This window comes from Podarcis gaigeae, assembly GCF_964106915.1.
Source record: "Podarcis gaigeae genome assembly, chromosome: 12".
In the NCBI taxonomy this organism is placed as follows: domain Eukaryota; kingdom Metazoa; phylum Chordata; class Lepidosauria; order Squamata; family Lacertidae; genus Podarcis; species Podarcis gaigeae.
In genome coordinates, this window is record NC_139688.1 from 60,739,908 (window position 1) to 60,763,933 (window position 24,026).

General features: G+C 42.0%; 1 protein-coding gene across 2 annotated transcripts in view; it reads left to right on the forward strand.

Moving 5' to 3' along the window:
• Nucleotides 1–24,026, forward strand: part of CNTNAP2 (contactin associated protein 2) — a 1,058,844-nt gene that overhangs the window by 524,369 nt on the left and 510,449 nt on the right. For both annotated transcript variants that reach the window (XM_083706252.1, XM_083706253.1), the window contains 4 exons: nucleotides 9,047–9,256; nucleotides 11,587–11,771; nucleotides 13,280–13,423; nucleotides 16,879–17,143. In XM_083706252.1, coding sequence (XP_083562378.1) covers nucleotides 9,047–9,256; nucleotides 11,587–11,771; nucleotides 13,280–13,423; nucleotides 16,879–17,143 — 804 coding nt within the window. The remainder of the gene's footprint in view (nucleotides 1–9,046; nucleotides 9,257–11,586; nucleotides 11,772–13,279; nucleotides 13,424–16,878; nucleotides 17,144–24,026) is intronic.

Here is a 24,026-nt window from a genome sequence, read left to right on the forward strand (position 1 = left end):
ATCTAGAAGTTATTTGCGAGGCAATGCCTTACTTCTGAACTGTTCACACTTTGTTTTAAAATGGACTGTGGGAAATGGGAAAGAAGAAGAAGAGTTTGGATTTGATATCCCGCTTTATCACTGCCCTAAGGTGTCTCAAAACGGCTCACATACTCCTTTCCCTTCCTCCCCCACAACAAACACTCTGTGAGGTGAGTGGGGCTGAGAGACTTCAGAGAAGTGTGACTGGCCCAAGGTCACCCAGCAGCTGCAGGTGGAGGAGCCGAGACGCGAACCCGGTTCACCAGGTTACGAGTCCACCACTCTTAACCACTACACCACACTGGCTCTGAAAGGAGATTGTTAGCCACTTTGAGACTCCCTAAGGGGAGTGAAAGGCAGGTTATCAAGTCCAAACTCCTCCTCCTCCTCTTCCTCCTCCTCTTCTTTAAGCTTTCCAGGCAGGCCTCTCCCATTGCACACATGTGCGTTTGCGCAAGGGCCCTTTTGAGCTGTCATAGCCATCTGCCAGAATCAGAGAGAACGAGGGGGGTGGGGGCACATTTACCTGACCTGCACCAGAACCAGGGGTGGCCCCCAAACCAGCCAGGGAGACAGCTTGCCATAGCTTTTAGCACCTCTCGGGGTGATGAATGTGGCCGTTGTCAAACCAGCATCTGCCCTGAGTCGCCCAGCTGTAACAACTTAATGGTGAGTTCTGGCACCCATTTTTCTTGGGAAAAGTCCTGGGTATAGTGATTTGTCTGTTGCTTTCTAGGGCATTTGCAATTGATTTAGAATTTGACCGCAACAGCTGTGTGTACTTAGACATCCATGGCTTATCTGATAAATGCACACATCGCCTGAGGTCACTGCTCATTGGCACAATTTAGTATGTGACTCTGACTTCCAGATCACATCCGAACTCCACTGACTCTCCTGCCTCACTGGGAATGTAATTATTTTGCAGGGCACAGCTAGCTCCCTTTTTCAAAAAAATAAAACACAATTCTCTTATTTGGAGAGAGGGGAGTCTTTTTGGGAGGGGAGAATAGAAAATCCATCCAATACAGGATTATGCCTGGCTTTTCAGCTTATTTTAGGAAGAGGGAGAAAACCCAGCACACTAATGTTTAAATTGCCTCTGAGATTTAAGACATTTACCTTCCAGGTTTAAATCTCCAAAAGTTGTGAACATATCTCTGTTAATTCCTAAAGCCTCTTCACAGTAGACATATTGAGGATAACTGTGGGAAAATGTTTTTCAGTGTTTCTACATGAAACACCCACGAGGAAGAATGGAGCGTGATCGGGAAGAAAAGGCAGTGTTTCCTGTTTTGGACTTTTTCAAGAGAAAAATTAGCAGGCTGCACTCAAATCTTTGAAACTGGTCTGAGAGATTTGATACATTTACAAGTTTTGAAGGGATATATTAAAATAAAACTTTTGTGATGGAGGTGGGAATCAATGTATACTTTCAGATCCCCTTTAAAAACTCCTCATTTGGGTTGATTTTGTAACTTAAATGTGCCTCAAATGTGTGTGTTGGGGGAAAACAGGCAACGGATACTCCCATCAGTCAAGGTTATTTTACTAGCATGTGTTTTCTTAAATAAAGGTGTACTTTCTGAAGGTCCTTTCCATTACAAAGACCCTTCAGAGAACATGGAGCAGCCAGAGGTGGACTACTGAATACAAGATATTGGTGCCGATCTGCTGCCTGGAATCCACACTTAAGAATCACTTAAAAGCCACTTGCAGGCTCCTGGTTTTTGAGAGATTTGAAGGAAGGCAGAGAGATAGTAGTAGTAGTAGTAGTAGTAACCTTCCCTCCCCGGACGGAGCTGGGCTCAGAGTGGCAAACAGCATATAAATAATACCATATGCATAAAAACAAGTAATCAATCGATTAAAATGCACCCCAAAATTAATTCAAATAAGTTAAAGTTAAAGTTAAAACTGAACAAATGACAATCCTCAGGTTAAAATGGAAAACAGTTAATACTGCCAGAACCAACTGTTTCCACTGATCCTATAAGGACCTGTGAGCGGGCTGGGAAACCTCCTTCGTGCTTGTTCTTATACAAAGAGAAAATGAGTCAGACTGAACCCTGGCCAAAGGCCTGGCAGAACGGCTCCGTCTTACAAGCCCTGCAAAAGGATGTCCTGGTCTCTTGTGAGAGAGTGATCCACCAGACCGGGGCCACAGCTGAAAAGGCCCTGGCTCTGGTCAAGGCCAGCCTAGTCTCCATGGGGTGGCACTATGTAGATTTCATGTGAGGTTGTGGTTAAGGAATTCATGTCCACAGTTTACCAAGGGCTATTATTACACTTGCTCTACGGTTTCATTTATGACCATGTATAATGTTGCATCATCTCTGGTCATGTAATATTAAAAATTAAGTTCAAAATTTATATATATATATATGTGTGTGTGTGTGTGTGTGTGTGTGTGTGTGTTTGAATATGTCTGCAGTATAAAACAGTGTTGTCTGAAAAGCTGAACCTCTCCTGATAGAGATCATGCTTCAGTCTTTCTGCAGATAGACCAATTTAACCTTTAACCATCTGCAGACTATCTAAACATGCTCTTAAGACTTTGGGATAATGGCAAGTTTAGAACTCCACCCTAGCAGCTCGTATAAAAAATATACTTTCTTTATTCCACATTTTTATGTCTACTCCATTTCAGTTCTTGGGCTTGAAAACAGTAAACTTAAATTAAATTGCAGTCCCTTGGGACAGGGAGGCCGTGGGCGGCAGGGCCCAAAAATGGTAAAATTGCTATAAACACAGGACAACAGATGTCAACAGGGTTTGGCATAGCCATTGGGTATGAATCCTGAATCAACCAACACATGTGTAGGCTGATTCTTTTACTGGGTCAACCAAGGATACAGACCACCCTATTTATTATTATTATTTTCAATTAATATTTTATTAAGATAGTTTCAGTTATAAGAAATAATGTGAAAAAAGAGAAAATGAATGAAGGGGGGAGTTGAAAAAAAATTACAATTACAATAAAAAGGATATAAATTAATACACTAAATATAGTCAGTTGCATTTCCATACATTATTATATAGATATATATGTAATATTATTGCCCTAATATGTGTATGATTATTAATAACCTACTATATTCTGTATAAACTCATTCCAAATGTCAGTATATTTATCCAAACAAAATCTGTGTCTATAAGCAATCTGTTCATACGTTGCAAGTGCTGTCATGTGATTGACCCATTGATTAATGGGAGATACAGTATCTCAGGTGTCTCAGAAGCTGAAAAAGCTGCCGGTCCAAACAGGGCTGTTACCAGATTCTGTGACTGCAGATATTGCCATTGGGCTGCATCTGATAGATGATATTGATCTTTTAGAACAGTATAAGTACAGTGGTACCTCGGGTTACAGACCCAGCAATGGTACCTCGGGTTAAGAACTTGGCTTCAGGATGAGAACAGAAATCGTGCTCTGGTGGCACGGCGGCAGCGGGAGGCCCCATTAGATAAAGTGGTGCTTCAGGTTAAGAACAGTTTCAGGTTAAGTACGGACCTCCGGAACGAATTAAGTTCTTAACCCGAGGTACCACTGTATAGAATTCATATTCCTCATCTATCAGTTGTTCCAAAGTCAATACACCTGCTTCCACCTAATTTTTCCACATTACCATCTTTCCCCCCAATTTCTAAGATAGGATTTGCCTACAAAATCAGTTTTGCATGTGAAAATGGATCAATTTTGTTTTTATTGGACAATAGTTTCCATCGCTTTCTAATTGACTTAATTGTTTGAAGAGTCTGCTACAGCAGACAAGGTAAGCGGCCATTAGTTACACATTATCAAGGAATCCATATAAGAGTTCCCCAGGGATGCAAAAATATATTCTATTTTTATAACAGGAGACTTTTCCCCTGAATTATTTGTTCAACGGTTTGTTCGTCTTTTTAGACTGGAGAGTTATTCTAGACTTACTAACCAGTTAAGCATGGCTTGGGTCTAAAGGCACCCTCCCAGCAGCAAAAGCCCTCTTCCAAATACAGAGGGGTTGTCTCTGACATGCCAGAATAGTGTTATATGAGAAAACAGAGATCTGGGCTTTAAAAAAAAATAGAATTTAGATACTATAGTCTGCAATGCGCAAACTGTATAAAGTCCAAATAGACTGCAGCCACAATAGATAAAAAGGCCACAACAGAGCACAGCAGGAAATGCTTCTAATGGCTTAGTCTGCACACATAAAATCTTAAAAAGTGTGTTCTCACATAGATACCTAGCTGTTCATTGAGATGATCCTTAGACTCCCTGCTCCAGATTACTCTTCCATCTGAAGCATGGCGGTGGATGCGGATCCACAACAGAGAGTTACAGCAGTAGCATCAAAGTTGTGGGACTATTCCACAGCAATTCCTCTCCTTTAGTGCTGGATTTTAGGCGACTGTTTACTTCTGATGGCAGAAACAGACAGAGCCTGGGTTGAACATGGGTCCCTGTTGTTTAAGGTTAAATACCCATAAAAAGCCCCATGGAGGGAAAACTACTGGTGCAAGAGGTCCACTCACCTTTCCTGGTGGGCGGCGTTGTGGCCAGGCAGTCGGGACTTGGCAGTGATCTGGCCGGGGGAGTGGGCAGTTGGCAGCCCATTCTGTGTTGTCCCAGCCATGTTGCCGGCACTGGGTGGAGCCATGCCCAGTGTGGCCCTGCTGAACAATCAGCGCTGTGAGGGGACGTGGCTGCAGGAGATTTAACTATGGTAGCCAGACGGGACCTTCTCTCTCACCTTTTGCACTGGCTCTCCCAACCCACCCACCCTTTATCCATGCTTTGCTCTGATATGACCTCACTAAGGACAACGGTCAGCTGATATATTGTTGTGGCCGGGTAGGAATTTCCCCCACTTGGCAAATTGGCAAATTGGCACCAGCAGTTTGGTTTTCACCTACCTTGTAGCAATTGTCACAACTTTGTGAGGTTAGGCATTGCGTAAGCCTTTGTTTGGATGGAGGGGAGGTTGTAGCCTCTGCCTGCCCCATCTCAGTTAAGGGGAGTGGGTGGCATTGTAGTCTAAACCACTAAGCCTCTTGGGCTTGCTGATCAGCAGGTTGGCAGTTCACCCCGTGATGGGGTGAGCTCCCATTGCTCTGTCCCAGCTTCTGCCAACCTAGCAGTTCAGAAGCAGTAAGGATATCCTGTTAAAGGGATCTGGGAGTGTGGATTCAGTCAAATGCCCAGACAGAAGTCATGTCACAACCCCAATGTGGACCCCTCAGGATTACTATTTGATGTAATCCCTGTTAGTGGTTTACCCTTAGATGGACTCCCTGCAGACGGGCAGGAGTCGTGATATAGCCTGGCTTTGCCCAATGCATAAGCCAGACTTTCTCAACCTGTGGGTCCCCAGATGTTGTTGAACTACAACTCCCATCACCCCTAGCTAGCAAGGCCACAGCTCAGGGATGATGGCAGTTGTAGTCCAACAACATCTGGGGACCCACAGGTTGAGAACCGCTGGCCTAAACCTAACCGCTCACATCTGTAACCAATAAAGTTGTGGCCTATTTGAACCCATAAACCAAAATACTCTTGTCCATCATGGGGGCCTTGGCATACAACAAACCAAATGGTGCCAGTTCTCTTCCTGGCCTCCTTTAACATTTAAGGACTACAGCAACCACTGCCCCGTTTTATTTTATTTTTAGCAGTTAAATGCCACCTGTTGCAGCACCCTTTCAGAACCACAGTTTGTGTGGCTCACAGCCTCAATGCAGGGGATATCTACATAGCTGCTTCAGTTTGTAAAAACCTAGCAACTTGAACAGGATTGCTCTGATTGAGCAAACCTCAAGGTGCTCAGCCAGGCCTCCCAGGTGAACTGGCCCTGAAACATGAGAATGGGATCTAAGGAAGGAAGATTGCCATCTGCTCACCATATAACAGTCTCAAAAGTGACGCTGTATGTGGTCAGGAAGACTTTTGAGAGAGATGTTTTTCCTTGCCGTCCCTCTTTTTGATGGTTATTCAAGTGGTTTGTAGTTTTAAAGGTGAAAGGGACCAGCAGTTGCATAGCTTGTGGTTAGTAGGGGAATGGGAAATTGTTAAGATGTAACTGCAGGATGCCTATAGTTATCTTTTCAAGTAAATGCTACAAGGGCCAGTGCACCAAATGCATTTGCTTATGAGGTTAAACATTCCCTTTCAACATGCCTTTGGAAGATCTCCCTTTAGGGCTTAATTCAAAGTGTGCTGAAGCCTGTGGATGGATTCCTATTGACTTCAATTGACTTTAGATCAGCCCCCAGATGCTAAAATACGACTGCTGCATGACTCAAAGGGAATAGTAATTCGGTGGCTGTGGGGGTGCCATAATGAGGAAGCCCGCTGCGAGAGGATGCAGGCAAGGGAGCTCAGTTGGAAGAGCACATTTTATTACATGCTCAAGATTATTGCCTCCACAAACATGCGAGACAATCTCTGGGGAGTAGAAAAAGCACTTTTGTTTATATTGCTATTATTACAAGTGCATAACATATCCATTCTTGAAGAAAGACTGTGCTCTGATACCCAGAAAATGCAGTTTTGAACTGTTAGGGGGAGGAACCTAGAGCATCTTCATTAACCTTATCAAGATCATTTGGTCTTCGTCCAAAGTGTCTTGCATGTTTTGCTCCAAGAGGACCTTCAGGGTTCACTTTTAATTTCACTATTGGTGAAATCTGGGATGCACAGAATCAATTGAGAATTTTCACTAGCCTCATAGAAACACTACATATCCATTGAAATCTTCAATAAATTTTGCTTACGGCGAGCGAGACCCCCAAATTTACTGTACACTTTCTTTAGCCAAAATTTGTGCAGCAGCACTACCGAAAAAATGTTTTAATCAAAACAATATGCAAAAATCTAAATACCCCATTTATTGAGTGCATAACAACAAGAACTGCTTCCATATGGTACAACCCTGCTATTCTGAGGAACGTGAAGGAACTGAATAGATGGAACTGGTCGCATGGGATTTCCACACCAAGCAACACTCTGATCAGGCAAGAAAGCCTCACGTGATCAGGTTGTTAGACTACTCACATACAGTGCCCAGTGCTGTGCAATTGCCCTTTGTGTATATGGATGCATGAGCAAGTGTAAAGCAGACCAGAGTTTCGCCTTTTGAAAAGACTGAAAGTACCAAATGTTACTTCCCCTTGGAGTGATTGCTGCAGCCAGGTTCTGCAGTGGCTTCCCCAAACAATTAGAAAATGGGGTTGTTCTCAAAGGAAATGTGGGTATCATTAGATTTAAAAGGGGATCTGTTATGTCTCCTGGTGGTTATGAGTTTAGAAACAAGAAATATGGGTTTACAAGGAGGCTTTGTTGCGTCTCCAGCATGGTGACCTTTTCTGCTGGGTTTATTGTCTTTTCCAAGGTTTTTAATGAACACTGGGATGTTGGTTATTTTGTGAGACAAATTGAAAAAGTCCCCTGTGCCCTGTTTTGATTCGACTACATGCCGTATGTTACAAGTGGCTAATTTGAGTTTTGCATTTATTTATGAACTAATTCCTACACTCGAATGTATAATTCATAAGATGATGTGTGGATTGATAGTGTTGGCTGCTCTTTCCAGACAAGGACTGTTTCTTACAAGGGGTTTATCACTGCAAGTTTTTCTCCTTCTTTCTTTTTGCTTGCTGTGAAGCAGGCTGCATGCAGTGGACTTCAACATATCCTTGGACTTTGCTGTATGGCCCTGAAACTATGGGTGGATATATTTTATTGCTGGATTCATGTTTTATTTATGTGACTACATAAAGGCTCAAACTCCGAACTCATTTGGGAAATAAAGGCAGGGCAGTCACCGCCATCCCAGAGATATTCAGACCCTGAAAATTGTTATGGTGTAGTAGCTAAAAGTGACCAATGAGTCGTTATGTTCTGGGTTCAAGTTTAACCTCAGCTAATAATTCAGAAAATGTCGCTCCATGGTCCCCATTTGCAATATGGCAATAATAATCATCACGATAGCTGACATCCCTTAAATAAATGACTTAAGAATTACTGAGAATTACTACACTCCAAAGACTTGAAATGTGGCATGTAAATGTTTGGGAGGTTTTGAGAAAGGACATTTTAAAGACTTGGAATATTTAAAATGATAGCAACTTGAGTGCAGATAAGCCAATGACATAAGAACCATAAATGCTACATTTTAGAGAAATTCTTCTCTGCCCTCAGCTCTTTTTTTAGGGGGGATTATAATTTGATAAATAAGTAATATACAGATTTTAAGAATCATTTGACATAAGAAAACCTCACTCATTATTTATTATATATAAGTATAATCTAGGATTTACAAACTCTAATTCTGGCACTCAGCCCAAAAAGGGTTAATCACCCATACCTTCCAGTATACCCAATTTATCATCACCATCACCATCATCATCATCATCATCATCATCATCATCATCTGCTGTGTACCCATGACATGCAAACATAGACCAGGTGTTGCAAAGGTGAATAATCTTTTAAAATTTATGGCATGGAGCATTCACACAGGTAGTTGCTTTTTGGAGGTCTTCTCACAGTGGTCGTTACTTAAACTAGACCTAGAGGTTGGAGGAACATTTATCCAAAGGTCATCCGGTCTGCTGATGGTGTGCCGAACACAGTCTGATTGCTCTGTAACCTTCCTGGTGGGTTTTAGGGATGTGATGGCCAGTGGTTAGTCTCTCTGTATTTTCTTCAAGCAGTCTAGGGCTGGAACCAGCAACTGGGGGCCACAGGTGGAATGTTATGTTGAAGCTCAGGAAACCATATTATTGTTTGAGAATGGACTGTTAAAAAACAACAACAACCATGCTCACCTGTTAGTAAGAAAGAAAACCTAACATTAAATAATATATTGAGATAATGTTCCTTTTCACATTATTTTAGTAACTTATAGCTGGGCAAAAGTGGTTTCAGGATACGTGTTACATTTATTGCCTGCTCCAAATATATGTGCCTTTGTTTTAGATGGCCTCAGTAATGCATAACTGCTCAGAAACCATTTTATTTATCTTTTCCCTTTAGGGGCTGATGTTATCAATTTTGATGGCCACGTTGTATTACCGTACAGATTTGGTCACAAGAAGAAAACACTGAAAACGCTGAAAGATGTGATCGCTTTGAAATTTAAAACCTCTGAAAGTGAAGGTGTAATCTTCCATGGGGAAGGCCAGCAAGGAGACTATATCACCTTGGAACTGAAAAAAGCCAAACTGGTGCTTAATTTAAATTTAGGTAGGATTCAGGGTCTTGGTTTTTTGTTTTAAAAATGCATATTAATTAGCTTTGCATTAATTTGATTGACATATACAGCACTGGGCTTTATCCTTTTCTTTATCTTTGTTTTCTGTTTCCCATGCTTCTCTGAAAGAAGAGTTGAAATCGGTTGCTGGTAGCAGTGCAGCCTCTTATACATTTGGGATGAATATGGATTGGTTTCCAAAGCTTTAGTATTTTGTGCTAACCCTTCTCCTCCCAAGACCATCAAAACTCTGACACCAGAAAAAAAGGTGCATCCTGTGGACTATCGATAGACTTAGAATAGAATCATAGAATCATAGAGTTGGAAGAGACCACAAGGGCCATCGAGTCCAACCCCCTGCCAAGCAGGAAACAAAGTCCGAGACTTCATCTCGGACTCTGGCTCTCTGTCCCTGGCCATGTTTTTGTCATGGATTCTCCTTCATAGCACAAGCCTTGAGTCCTGACTCTCTGAACTGTCCTATGAACTGGGATCAACAGAAACAATGCCCTTGTTATGCAAGGAAGGGTTCTGTAGGGAGAATATGTGGCCTAGTGGCTAACACCAGATGGGAAGGGTATGAATGATAAAATTATTAAAGACATGATGTGAATGAGATGCCTTAAATGAGCTCTTGCATAATTCTGGCACAACAATCTTCAGATTGTAATTGTTTTTGTCCTGTGAATGGAGTTTCTCTCCCTCTTTGTCTCATTTACACTCATAAGTCTGCCTTCCAGGCAAGTAACATTATTTCCATACGCAAGTGGGGAACCAAAGCTTCAAGAGAATGACTTGCCCAGGGGCATTCTGTGTGAATCCACAGAGCTGAGCTGGGACTGAACACTCTGGAACCAACTCACTAGCCAGGTTTATACATTACGGTCTGAAACAATCTGGCACCGCATGCCGGGGGGGGGGGGGTTAAACTTGAGTCTTCCCTGTTCTTGTCTCTCATTGTCCACTACACCTTTTTTTTTTCCTTTTCTTGGCATAAAGATCAGCCATTTTTGCTTCATGCAAATGAGAATAGCATAGCTTTACCCTGCACAGTTTCTGATGAATGACTCTGAAATTCTCCTCATTTCCATTTCCTTTCCCATATATTTTCTTAGTTCAGTCAGGTAGTTATCAGGATTATAAATGACATCTCCTACATATGTGCTTAGCTGAGGTGAGAATATATACTCTCAGGTCAGAAATGGGGTTAAGAAGGTTCTACTGGGAAGAGAAATTAGAAACCAAGAATCCTTTAACACAACACTTGGATCAAATTGCAGTCAAAACATGAAAAAAATTCAGAAGGTGACTGTGCCACATGTCTCAGGCTTGATTTACTGCTATGTTGTTCTTTATTGCAGTTGAAAATCTTTCATTGCTTGACTTCAGTGGCTAGCTCTTGCCTGATAACAGCATAACTTGAAAAACTCAAGGATTCCTATTGGGGACAGAGCTCTCTGTGGCTCTTAGCCGTGATAGCCAAGTGGAAGAATCTCCATGCCCAGAGGCAGTATACCTTCGCAGGCCCTGGGGGAAGCCATAGCGCTTAGTAGCATGCTCTTATTGGGAACTTCCAGGAGTGTTTGCTTGGCTACTGAGAGAAGCAGAACGCTGGATCCATCAAGGCAGTTCTCAAGCTCTTACAGGCTGTGGGAGAATTCTGTGGTATCTCAGAAGGTGGACAAACAGACACCACGTTCCAAAATACCAAGCAGATGTTCTCACGCTTTTATGATCTTGCATGCAAAACATACGCCCTGCCACTGACCTACAGACCTTCCATTTATTGAATCTAGTGTTTCACCACAACTCTGCATGAAAAGTACTCAGTATTTGCTGTGATCTTATCTGTTACTTTGTCATAAGCACTACTGTTACTGCTTTTAAGCCACACTTCTTTAGAGCTGGACTGGCCAACATGATGTCCTCAAGATGTTGTTGGACTCCCACCAGCCCTAGCCAGTGTTGCCCACGGGCGTTGAAATTCAACACCTAGAGGGCACCATTTGGGCTATTACTCTTTTAGAGCGTATTCAGACTGTTCGTTTATTCAGACTTTTTGTGTTCCCTTAGTCACATCCCAAGTGGTTCGTTATACGTGATCTAAGGTGCTACTGGAAGGATTTTTGTTTGTTTGTTTCAACTACGGCAGACCAACCTCCTACCTGTAACTAGAAAAAAATGCTACCTTACAAAGAATATAGTATTTGTGAATGACAGGGCATTTTATTATAGTAGCATAGCAGCAACAGTGACATGACAACTCACTACGTGGCCTTACATTTGAGGTATTCAATATTTCCTGCCCTCTTCTTCCTCTCAGGTAGCAACCAATATGGGTCAATTTATGGCCACACGTCTGTGACAACAGGTAGCCTCTTGGATGACCACCACTGGCATTCTGTAGTGATAGAGCGCCATGGGAGGAACATCAACCTCACGCTTGATAGGCATCTGCAGCATTTCCGGATCAATGGGGAATTTGATTACCTGGATTTGGACTATGAGGTGAACAATTACACCCCTTACTCTCCGTACAAATAAACAAATGATGCCCATCAGTATTAATTAAAATGCTTTGAAAATGGTCAACTGATTTGTGCCTCTTGTGCAATTCAAAAGCCCATCATTTAAACTAGCGTTGGTTATCTCTCAATTCTCCCTTATTACTTAGCCCTGTTCTGCTATTACCACAAAGATGGCAAAAATGGCTTGGGGCATTTCTGTCTGTTGAAGCCCATTGCAACATCAGAGGAACACAAGTGAACAGCAGAGAACCTGCACAAGCAACGCTGACACCAAACCCTACATACATTAAGCAATATAGAAATATCGCCACCCGACCCCACCCATCTTTCCCCCCTCCACCCCTTTTCTTCCTAATGTCTCAACAAATGAAACTGATTTGTAAAAATGTTACATGGAAAAAATACGAGAGACATTACATATACTTCTGTAAAACAAGAAAATCTTTAAGGGAAAAAAAAGAATATTCAGTTCAATCTAAGCGGCATACCCCTTCTTGGGCAAAGATTATTTGGGTACCCTTTGAAACCCTGCCTGCCTGCCACACCATTGTAAAGGAATAGCTTCTGGCCCCAGAAAGCCCAATAAGGCTCCAGGCCTTAAGTTTGACAATCCACTTATATTTTTTATTTTGGAATTAGAATATAATTAGAATGTCATGCATTGTATTGAGTTTGTTCATCCTTCTAAATCAGGGATGGCTACTTCCTGGCCTAGGGGTCTAATATACCACCAGATATATTCACTGCCCCACCCAAGACACACAAGAGGTTTTTGCTGCAGAAGATATAGTAATGAGGTGAATGGGAAAGCTTACAAATGCACCCTCCCCAGTCATCAAGTTGATCTTTGGATGAGTAGGGAGGGGTGGTGTGTTTCTGTGTGTGTGTGTTTGTGCACACACACACACATACACACATGCAGGAGTTTGGCTACACCCACTATTGGGTTGCTTCCCAGAACGAATGTGACCCTCAAGCAAAAAAAAGGGGGGGGAAGGTGCCTCCACATTCTAAATAGTGTGTTGAATGTGCCCAACCTTTTAGACGTTTAGATTCTCTAGTCAACTTTACCTAGAATATTTAGATAATATCTGAGCTTGGCTCCAGTCTATTTCCAATGGAAATTATAGTAATTGGTAGGATGTGTAAAGCTTTGCACAAGAACCCTCCCTGGTGGCTCCCAGCTGTATCACCCTGCTGATCAAGAAATTGGTGGAGCTGCTGCAGTTGCTTGCTGTAGGCAAGAGAACTCCACATCACAGCTCATGGACCATCACTAGGTCAAATAATATGTTCATAGGCTTGTTGTTGATTCATCTAGTTAAGTCTTCACAAATATGGGCAGCAGATAATAATAAAATAAATTCTGCACAGGTTTGTGTCACTTAACATTACCTGTGGTTCTGTGTTTAAAACTAAACTTGTTAATAAAATGCAAGAGTTAATGGATTGTCACTATTTTGAAATGTTTCATGCTTCTTTTCAAAGATCACGTTTGGTGGCATGCCATTTTCTGGGAAACCAAGTTCAAACAGTAGAAAGAATTTCAAAGGTTGCATGGAGAGCATAATATATAATACCAATAATATCACAGATATGGCCAGGAGAAAGAAATTGGAGCCTTCTAATGTGGTGAGTACATCATTTTGTGATCATCTAAATTGAAACACAGCAGTTTATTTATATTTTTGTACGAATTTACAGCTCCCTTTTATTACTGCCAGATTTCTTGAAATAACTCAGTGCACATGTGAAGGATTATGAACTGCTTTAAAAGCAAATTCCATTCATTCCTTTAAATATAAACTAGACCCTTTAAATGTCTTCCTATCATGCAGGGAATTTTCTAGTGGCCTGAATGAATGCTGTTAAGCCTCACAGTGGAAAAAGCCATTTCTAATAACATGTTTGTGCTTTTAAGAAGCTTAGGCAAAAGGAAACAAGCAACACATAATTTGCCCCCCCCCCCCCGACCAATATTTTGAGATGTTATTCCAAATTTCAGTCTGGTATCTGAGTTTAGGAACTAACATCTTTTTTGAGGGGCACTTTTAAGCTATTTACTCAATGACCCTTAACCAGCATTCTTCTCATAGTTGCCTATTATGGGCACCAATTTTACATGCTACCTTTTACCAGCTGCATGGTTGCTCTCATGCTACACTGGGCAATGTCAGGGGCCGACTTTGGTCTTTCAAATTTCTGTGGCACCTTGTGCAAGCCCAAAATTTGTTCCCGACGCCTCTTGCCCTCCATTCTGCTCAATTCACTACGTCATAGTTGTGTCGCCCCACAGCACCCCCTGGGCTTGGTGCCCAGTAGGGCAGAACCAGTCACACTGCTCTAAATCCACCTCTGGCAATGTTCGTATCTTCCTCTAAACTCCCCTGGAGGTGGTTGACCGCTATGTCCGGAGCTGCTAGGCCACTTCTCTATAGGCATTATGACATAATGCCATTCGCTGCAGATCCGCTCTTAAAAGGTTAATAACCTAGAGCAAGTGACTCCATTAGGTTCTAAGTCCATGGAAATGGATGTAGAATACAATTTCTCCCTGTTACTGATGGTATTTCATTTTCTTCTTATTTAACTCCACAGCAAGACCTGTATAAACAGTGTTAGTAATGCATGGGTGCTTCAGCAAGAAACTATTGTGAGCTGGTATAATTTGAGGGCTCACTTGATATCCAGTGCAAAGAGAGGCTATAAAAATTGCCATCTCCTTTGTTTCAAGCTGAGTTACTTCCATTGCCTTACCTCTAGGAAAACAAGATCAATTTTCTTCTAATTAAATCAGCATAGATTTTCATTTCTCCCCTCTCGCTCTCTTTGTTGCTGTTATTGCCCCATGGGATTAGTTTAGCATTAAAAAAAAGATTACGATGATATGCATTCTTTGAAGAATCTGAAAAGAAATGCTGCATTTTTTGTGGCTCCAAATATAGGATGGCCATGTAGGCCTCACCACAGCTCCACATACAATTTGCATATGCTGGTAAATATATATAGATACAAATTTAGAAACAACTGGCATAAGGCTCACCATAGTCTGGAAGACTGTGACCATGCAACCTGTGCTCCCATTCAGTCTTGATGTTCAGATGGGCAACATCAAGGTTCCTCCCCACCACTCAAATGATGCTTTATCTTTAAACTGGATTTGGCCAAGACAGCCCTCCAGATATAGGATGCCTTCAAATAGAGGACTGCCTCCTATGAAGGAAGACCCATGGGCACCCTGTCCAAATGCATGCTATGTCCAGAAGAGAGCGCAATGGAGATGCTTCCTCTAACCATCACCATGTATTAAAAGAATGGCACGACCTGCTCATGGCATTGCATCTTTGGCCACAACGTCCACAGCATTAGCTGCAACACTAAACTCAGGGATGAATATGTGTGAACAGTTTTCCTAGAACTTCCTAATGCATACCTGTACTCCATCCATGACTATTCCTCTCCACTTTCACCACCGTTGTTTTTTTTAACTGAGCAAGAGCACACTCCTTCAAAAATGTCCTGACACCTTCTTGCATAAAGAATGAAGCGGGCAGGTCAGCCCTGAGGGATCTTATTTTTAAAATAAAAAATAAAAAACCCTTCCATTATTTCATTGTTTGTAAAATGGGAATAAATTTCATTTCCTTTCCACATTTCTCTGTACCTTATCATGGGTACCTGGCTTATAACTTTGAAAGAGGCATGTGTAGATCCAATAGTGTAGACAGATTTTCTGCTCATATTAATATTTCCAATTTTCTGTAAGAGGAAGGAGGACCATGATGGACAGAGCAGAGGAAAGAAGCAAAATTAAGGCAAGAGGCAGCTATGCTACAGAGGGCAAGGAATGGGCTGGGAATGAGAAAATAAAAGGAGATGATTCAGGGGGCTATGCTTATTAATGTTGGGTGTATTGGTGGAATTTTCTGGATCATCGTAGAAATGCTAACTAGATGTGGGCTCCTACCGACTCCTACTGCTTTCAGCCTACATTAGTCCTTGTCCATGCGCATGGGGGGGAACAGGGGTAGGGAACATTATGGCCTTGTGGGACTACCTACCTGCCAATCTTCTACATCATAATGGTTTCAGGTCAGGGGTGTAGAAGGGGAGGCGGTGGGGGCAATCTGCCCCAGGTGTCATCCCTGAGGGGGGTGACAAAAAGGCACATCATGGGGGGCTTGCCCCGCCCCCCGCACAGCTCTCCCCCCCCCCCCCGGGAGCACAGTGTGGCTGCCGCTCCGGGCTTCCATGCAGCTAACTCTGCCACTGTGTCAGGTGACTGACAGTTGATCCCATCTGCCCCTCAAAGCTGGCCCATGGGGGTGAGAGTGACCACACAGGATTGGACTCCCCACACAACAGCTGATGCGCAGAGTTCACTCCTGCGTTGTGGAGCGGTTGAGCGTGCCTGCCAGCTGCCCCTTGGAAACTAGCTTGCGCCCCCGAATCAAGCAAGATGGACCTCCCTGTGCACCATTTGATGCGCAGGGAGTTCAATCTTGCTTTCCAGTTGCAGGATCTATGCGCACCACTACTTGTTCCACACCTGACATCACATGTGGCATCAGGGATTGGGCCAGTGGGTGTGGTTTTGGGAGAACGTCCTTGTGGGCCAAATGGGAAGGTCCTGGTGGGCCAAATTAGCCACAGGTCAGAAGTTCCCCACCCTTACGTACAGGACTGTTGCAAAGATTGCAAATAAATACTGCATGTGTAGCACTCTGAACTCTTGAAATTGCCATGCACACACACACATGCAGTATATGTTATTTTACTTTGCATTCCAAGGTTGTTACTAAATTTTGAAATTAGGAGCAAGTTTAGATTTCTTGCGCACAAGGAATCCTGTGGGAAGTGAGCAGAGTTTATACATTTCTAAAGGATGTTCAGTAACTTTCATACATCCCTCAGTAGATCAACGTGCTCTCTTTTGAAAATTGTTTTACTGGGTTCAGGAGGAAATTTTAAGGTCTCTAAAAATTGGGGTTTTTTAAGAAATATGTCACTTTTCTCATGTTGTTTTTGTTTTTGGTGTGTGTGTGTGTGTGTGTTACTGTTTTTGCTTCTGTTTTTGTTTTTAATAGGGGAATTTAAGCTTCTCATGTGTGGAGCCCCATACAGTGCCCGTCTTTTTCAATGCTACCAGTTTCCTGGAAGTGCCGGGTCGTCCAAATCAGGACATGTTTTCAGTCAGCTTTCAATTTCGGACTTGGAATCCCAATGGACTTCTGCTGTTCAGCAATTTTGCTGAAGGACTGGGCACCATAGAGATTGACCTGATAGAAGGCAAAGTCAGTGTCCATATCAATGTCACTGGAGTCAAGAAAAGTCAAATAGACATATCTTCAGGTGAGCTCCATAAACTCAAGATACTGGTTTTCTTAAATTCCAGGCATTTTGCTTTGGCAATTTGGAGCTATTTCTCCATGTGGATTTGTGCTGTAAGGAGACACTGCTTTGGTTGTGGTGGACAAACTGCAATTTTGCATTTGAATTAACGGGGGGGGGGGGTTTGTCTATAAGACGCCCCCATGTATAAGACACCCCCTATTTTGGGGGACTCTGATTTAAGAAAATAGGGGGAGATGGCCCTGTGTCTATAAGACGCCCCCATGTATAAGACACCCCCTAATTTTTGACATTTTTTAAAAGGGGAAAAACCATGTCTTATACACGAAAAAAATTGGTAGCTGGTCGCAAAGGTCTCAGTGCTACCGCAGTTGGAAGAAAACTGCCAGGAGAATTCTGAAGGGGATGCATTATTTACTAAAATTGGAATTCATATGTTACCTGAATTTAGTATCCTGTATCAGAAACACTGCAGTGCAGCACAGAAGAGGAGAGATAGAAATTGATTCCTCCCTGGCCCTAGAGGGGTGTGTGAGTTTGTGTGCTTTATATGTTATTCTGAAGTGAGAAGCTTCAGGGCAACACCAATTGTTGCCATTATTAATGCATTTATAATGCAATATTGATGTACATAGCGCCTTATAGAGTAACAGAACAAATGCTAAGCAGACAGCTGCTCCATGGAGCTTACATTGTAAATTTTGACATTGGGGAAGACCACAGTGTGAGAGAAGGAACGACGGGAGACATTTTATTTAACATTTTCTAAATACAATAAACAACAATATAATGAAGCAGAGGAGGAGTAGAGATCGCTCCCCAGCTCCCCAAGGACTATGAAACTGCTTAAAAAGAAAAAATAGCATTTCTTTCCTCTTTTAGTTCAGCAAAATGGGATAGCAGTTTCACCTGTAGATCAGCGCAAGATCAGTTTAAGTTTGGTGCTGGGAAGACAGAGTATCAGATCTTTTGATATGCTTTATACCAGGCATAGGCAAACTTGGCCCTCCAGATGTGTTGAGACTACAATTCCCATCATCCCTGACCACTGGTCCTGCTAGCTAGGGATGATGGAAGTTGCAGTTCCAAAACATCTGGAGTGCCGAGTTTGCCTATGCCTGCTTTATACATTTCTCAACTTGGTAGCTGTTATTTGCCAGGAGCTTGAGAGACGGAATCATGACTTGTCTTGGCCAATGTGACCATCCATAGGGAAGCACTTTTGAGTCCCACTTCAATGGGATCACTGCTGGCTGCGAGGGTGAAGGTCCTCTGTGCAGGGAAGCGGGTGACCTGGGCAGCAGGGTGCTCATTTTACTAACGGCTTGGTATTATTTATTTGTTTATTTGCCCCACCCTTTTCCCTGAAGGGAGTGTTTAAAGTGAAAATGACATCTCTCTCTCCTCTCCTCTCTCTCTCTCTCTCTCTCTCTCTCTCTCGTCTCATTCATCACCATCGCCCTTCCAGTTCTAGATGTATTTTGAGTGTAGAGATAATATGGTTGTACACAGCTTATTCACTTCAAAGCCACTTGGGAGAAGGACAATACAGTGGTACCTCGGGTTACAGATGCTTCAGGTTACAGACTCCGCTAACCCAGAAATAATACCTTGGGTTAAGAACTTTGCTTCAGGATGAGAACAGAAATCCTGCAGCGGCCGCATGACAGCAGTGGGAGGCCCCATTAGCTAAAGTGGTGCTTCAGGTTAAGAACGGACCTCCGGAATGAATTAAGTTCTTAACCCGAGGTGCCACTGTAAAGAGGAATGCTTTTATCTGCAGAAGAATCCCATTCACAGATAAAGAATTTCCCACTCCTTTGCCCATCATTGTTTTTTGCAGAATGGCAAGAGGCTAATGCTGATAACATTTTCATCAGGAAGACAGTGGTGCATGCGATTCCTTTACATTAATATTATGGCTTATATTTTCACTTACTGGAGGATTGTTTGAATGGACACATGCAAAGCAGACAGGAGTCCCGTGATTTTTAAACCTTGAATAAACCGGAACAGTTGTGAACTAAGAAGTGGGGTCAGCACAAACTAGTGTGCTGCTCAAACACAGGGGCAGTTTTAAAGCTTTTATTTGGAATGGCAGCTACTCTACCTCATCATGGGTCTCTTGATAGTAGCACCTTCTGACACACGAGGAGCCTGTTACCAGAAAGAAAATTGGGTGGTAACTTCTACTCAGAGTAGGCCCACTGAAATTTATGAGCACAACTAATTTAGGTCTATTAATATCCCCAGGTCCATTCTGTGTAAAACCTCACTGAATACCACCCATTGTTCCTTCCCCGTGTGAGAATAGGTGCTTTCTCATATGGAAAGGAGATGATGAACTCTGCCAAAGATGTTTTAGCAATTTAATGTTTTATGCCCAAGATCTTAAACATGAAGTAATTATTTTAAAAATACATTCAGTAATTATATTTCTTCCTATTGAAACAATACATACTTTTCTTGTGACAGGGGTACGTAAAAATTAAAATAAATTGGTAAAATAAGGGCATGAGGAAGCCCTTAATTTAATCATATTTAATTCTGATTAATAACTGGAATGTTTTCTAATTGGGAGAGGCTACGCAATTTTGAATTTTTTATTAGAGTCCAAGCCCATGCATCTTCCAGAAGACGGGCAAAATGTTTCTCATCAAACTATCCTGTCTATGGTGTCCATGGAAGATGTGAAGTAGCTGACATATTCTTAACTTGCCAGAGCCTTTGAGAGAGGGCAGACTTTGCCTTTGCTGCGCTGACCTGACATGTTAGTTTCTCAGCCAATTCTCAGACCACACTCTGTTACACCAAGAATCAATGCTCAGCCCAATGCCAGTTTTCCAGCTTCTGGCTATCTCTGTGTTCTTTATATAACACATGGTAATGATTTACTGAATGTATAAATTGTTCAGGTGGTGGTAGAAACCCACTTAACAGGCACAGGAAAATGTGGTGCGACCTTTTAGAGTAACCAGATGAGATTTTGTTGTCTAGCAGGACAGGTGTCTGTGATTTCGATGGGACAAGCTGTTTGTTATTTACTGCTGTGGCAATTGTTTATATACTTGTTCTTTTTTTTATTAAAAAAGACGGGGGGACACAGAGGCGTTGTTGAGTTGTTATGAGTCCTCATTCTCCGAATAAAGCGACAATTCCCAGAGTTCCAACATGGACATGGTTTGGGGGTTTTTTTTGGGGGGGGGGGGTTGTACATACAACGTCCCTTTGTACATATGGGGAATTACATGTGGTCGGTTCCTGCTATTCTTAAAACTGCCTTTGCCTAGTGTCACAGAAGTACCAGGTTTGGAAGCTTCTCCAAGCTCCTTTGCAGTGTTAAAGTAAGAAAAAAGGGAGACCAAGCCTGTGGGTCCCTTCATCTGTATTGATTTGTGTGAGGTGTTTTGTGACTGTTTCAATGCACTGATTTTTTTTTTTTTTATAGAATTTCCCCAGAATTATCCCAATTAAAAAATCTGCACATACAAAGAGTAGGGTGCACTTGAAAAGCTCCTCCTGTGGCTGGCCTGGGAGGCCCCTTCATCTCTGTCTCCTCCCTCATGGATGAGGATAAAGGAAGAGCACTGCGTAGACCACACTGAGCTCCTTGGAGGGAGCGAGGAATAAAAATGCAAATAACCATTTTTCAGGAGTAGAAAATGTCTCCACCCTGTTCAGTTTTCTTATTGAAAAGGAATTCTCACAGGCCATAGTGAATATTCTGAAGGTTTGCTAATACAGAGTGTAAATCCCAAGGATGAGACGTTGTGCTTTAGTCCTTAGCACTTACCAGATCTGTTTTTCCAACTTCTAAAACCTCCCACTATTAAATTTATTTCATATGCTTGAAGCCTTTCAAACCTTCTCATCTTCCCTTAGTGAAAGTCTCATTCTAGTTTATGCTGTCAATCATTAACTTATTTAAACTTGGGATGTGGCATCTTTGTCACTTTGATTTACAGTAGATAAATCTGCTTTCTGCCTACTGTGCGTTTCTTGGTGCTCTCCATGCCTCAAGAGCCAGTGTGGTGTAGTGGTTAAGAGCAGTGGACTTGTAATCTGGGGGACCGGGTTCACATCTCCGCTCCTCCACAAGCAGCTGCTGAGTGACCTTGGGCCAGTCACACTTCTCTGAAGTCTCTCAGCCCCACTCACCTCACAGAGTGTTTGTTGTGGGGGAGGAAGGGAAAGGAGAATGTTAGCCACTTTGAGACTCCTTCGGGTAGTGATAAAGCGGGATATCAAGTCCAAACTCTTCCTCCCTTCTTCTTCTTCTTCTTCTTCTTCTTCTTCTTCTTCTCCTTCTCCTTCTCCTTCTCCTTCTCCTTCTCCTTCTCCTTCTCCACATTTCATTGGATGCCACTCATTTGCATTTAAGACCACAAATTTAAGATAATTGAATTGATTGCAGATGACTTGGTATTAACACTTCAGGAACCAGTCTCCAGCACTAAAAGAGTGTTAGAATTAATTTCTGATTTTGGTCGGGTGGCGGGGTTTAAGTTAAATAAGCAAAAAACTAAGGTTTTAGCAAAAAATTTGACAGTTACAGAAACAGATGAGTTCTCCAAAGAAACGGAGCTGAATGTGGTTAAAAAAGTAAAATACCTAGGGGTGTACTTGACCTCCAAAAATTTGAATTTGTTTAAAGACAATTATGAGAAATGTTGGTCAGAAATCAAAAGAGACTTGGAAATATGGTCAAGATTGAAACTTTCCTTGTTAGGCCGAATAGCTGCTGTAAAGATGAATGTATTGCCGAAAATGTTATTTTTGTTTCAGGCCCTACAGATCGTGGACAAGGTGGAATGTTTTGGAAAGTGGCAGAAGGATATTTCTAAGTTTGTTTGGCAGGGCAAAAAGCCCCGAATAAAGTTTAAAATATTAACTGATGTGAAAGAAAGAGGGGGATTTGCCCTGCCAGACTTGAGGCTATATTATGAATCTGCAGCCTTCTGCTGGTTGAAAGATTGGATTTTATTGGAGAACACTGACGTCCTGGATCTGGAAGGGTTTGACAATGCGTTTGGGTGGCATGCATATTTGTGGTATGACAAGGCTAAAGTGCACAAATTGTTTAAAAACCATATTGTCAGAAGAGCAATTTGGAGGGTCTGGATAAAATACAAAGACTTATTGGAGAGTAAAACTCCGAGGTGGCTCTCACCGGTGGAGGCCAAGGCACGTAAGAGACCCAACATGGAGGCCCATTGGCCTAAATATTGGGAAATAATTGAAAAAACTGGAGACAATTGGAGGCTGCTAAGTTTGGAGAAATTGAAAACTAAGGTACGAGATTGGCTGCACTATGCGCAAATTCAAGAGGTATTTAAAATAGATAAAAAAGTTGGATTCCAGGTGGAAAAATCGAAACTGGAGATTGAATTGTTAGAGCCAAAAAGTAAGCTACTTTCGAGAATGTATAACTTGCTGCTTAAGTGGAATACACAGGATGAGACAGTCAAATCCGCCATGATAAAATGGGCTCAGGATGTGGGGCATAACATTATGTTTGCAGACTGGGAAAGGTTATGGAACACCGGTTTGAAATTCACGGCTTGCACTGCCTTGAAGGAAAATATTATGAAAATGGTATACCGGTGGTACATGACCCCAGTCAAGTTAGCCAAGATATATCATCTGTCTGACAACAAATGTTGGAAATGTGGAGAGGCGGAAGGGACATTCTTTCATCTCTGGTGGACCTGCCCGAAAGTGAAGGCCTTCTGGGAAATGATCCATAATGAACTAAAAAAGGTACTGAGATTTACCTTACCTAAAAAACCAGAGGCCTTCCTTCTGGGCATGGTGGACCAGAGAGTGCTTAAGAAGGACAGAACCTTTTTCATGTATGCTACCACAGCAGCAAGGATCCTGATTGCAAAATATTGGAAGACACAAGATTTACCCACGCTGGAGGAATGGCAATCGCAGTTGATGGACTATATGGAACTGGCTGAAATGACTGGCAGAATCCGAGACGTGGGAGAAGAAACAATTGAGGAGGACTGGGAAAAGTTTAAGGACTATTTGAAAAAACATTATAAGCTGTATGAATGTTAAAAAATGCACCTTTCAGGAAATTCTAGCTTCAGCAAATGTAAGTTAATGAAATGAAAATTAAGACACAAGAATTCAGAGGTAAAATAATGAAATAACTTTATTGTGTTTAATATAAAACATATAAGAATTGAGCTACAGTAAAATTGAAAATAGGGAACATGATAAAATGGAAGTTACAATAAGTTTTGAAATAAGTTAACAAATTGCTGATGCTTTATAAGACAGAGAACGCAGGGTTCGGAGGATGTGGGGAAGTCCTATAGAATAGATGGAAAAAGAATATGGAAACTTGTTACTTATACCCTATCTTCTTATAACCACTCTTTATTCTTTTTTCTGTATTTCTAAAAAGCAATAAAAAATGTTTTTTTTTTTAAAAAAAAGATAATTGAATTGAAAGACTAAAAATTCACGGTACTGCTCAATCTATATTATCTAATGGAAATGGGTGGAAAACATTTTCACTTGCATTATTAAGAGGCAGCCTAGTTGGGAGGCTAAATTTATGGGGACGTGTCTGGCCTGTTCCCTTCACACACACAAGTTGAGAATTCAGCTTCTATCTGTTGGTGACTGCTGCAACGAAATTAAAAGACACCTGCTTCTTGGGAGAAAGGCGATGGCAAACCTAGACAGCATCTTAAAAAGCAGAGACATCACCTTGCAAACAAAGGTCCGTATAGTTAAAGCCATGGTTTTCCCAGTAGTGATGTATGGAAGTGAGAGCTGGACCATAAAGAAGGCTGATCGCCAAAGAATTGATGCTTTTGAATTATGGTGCTGGAGGAGACTCTTGAGAGTCCCATGGACTGAAAGA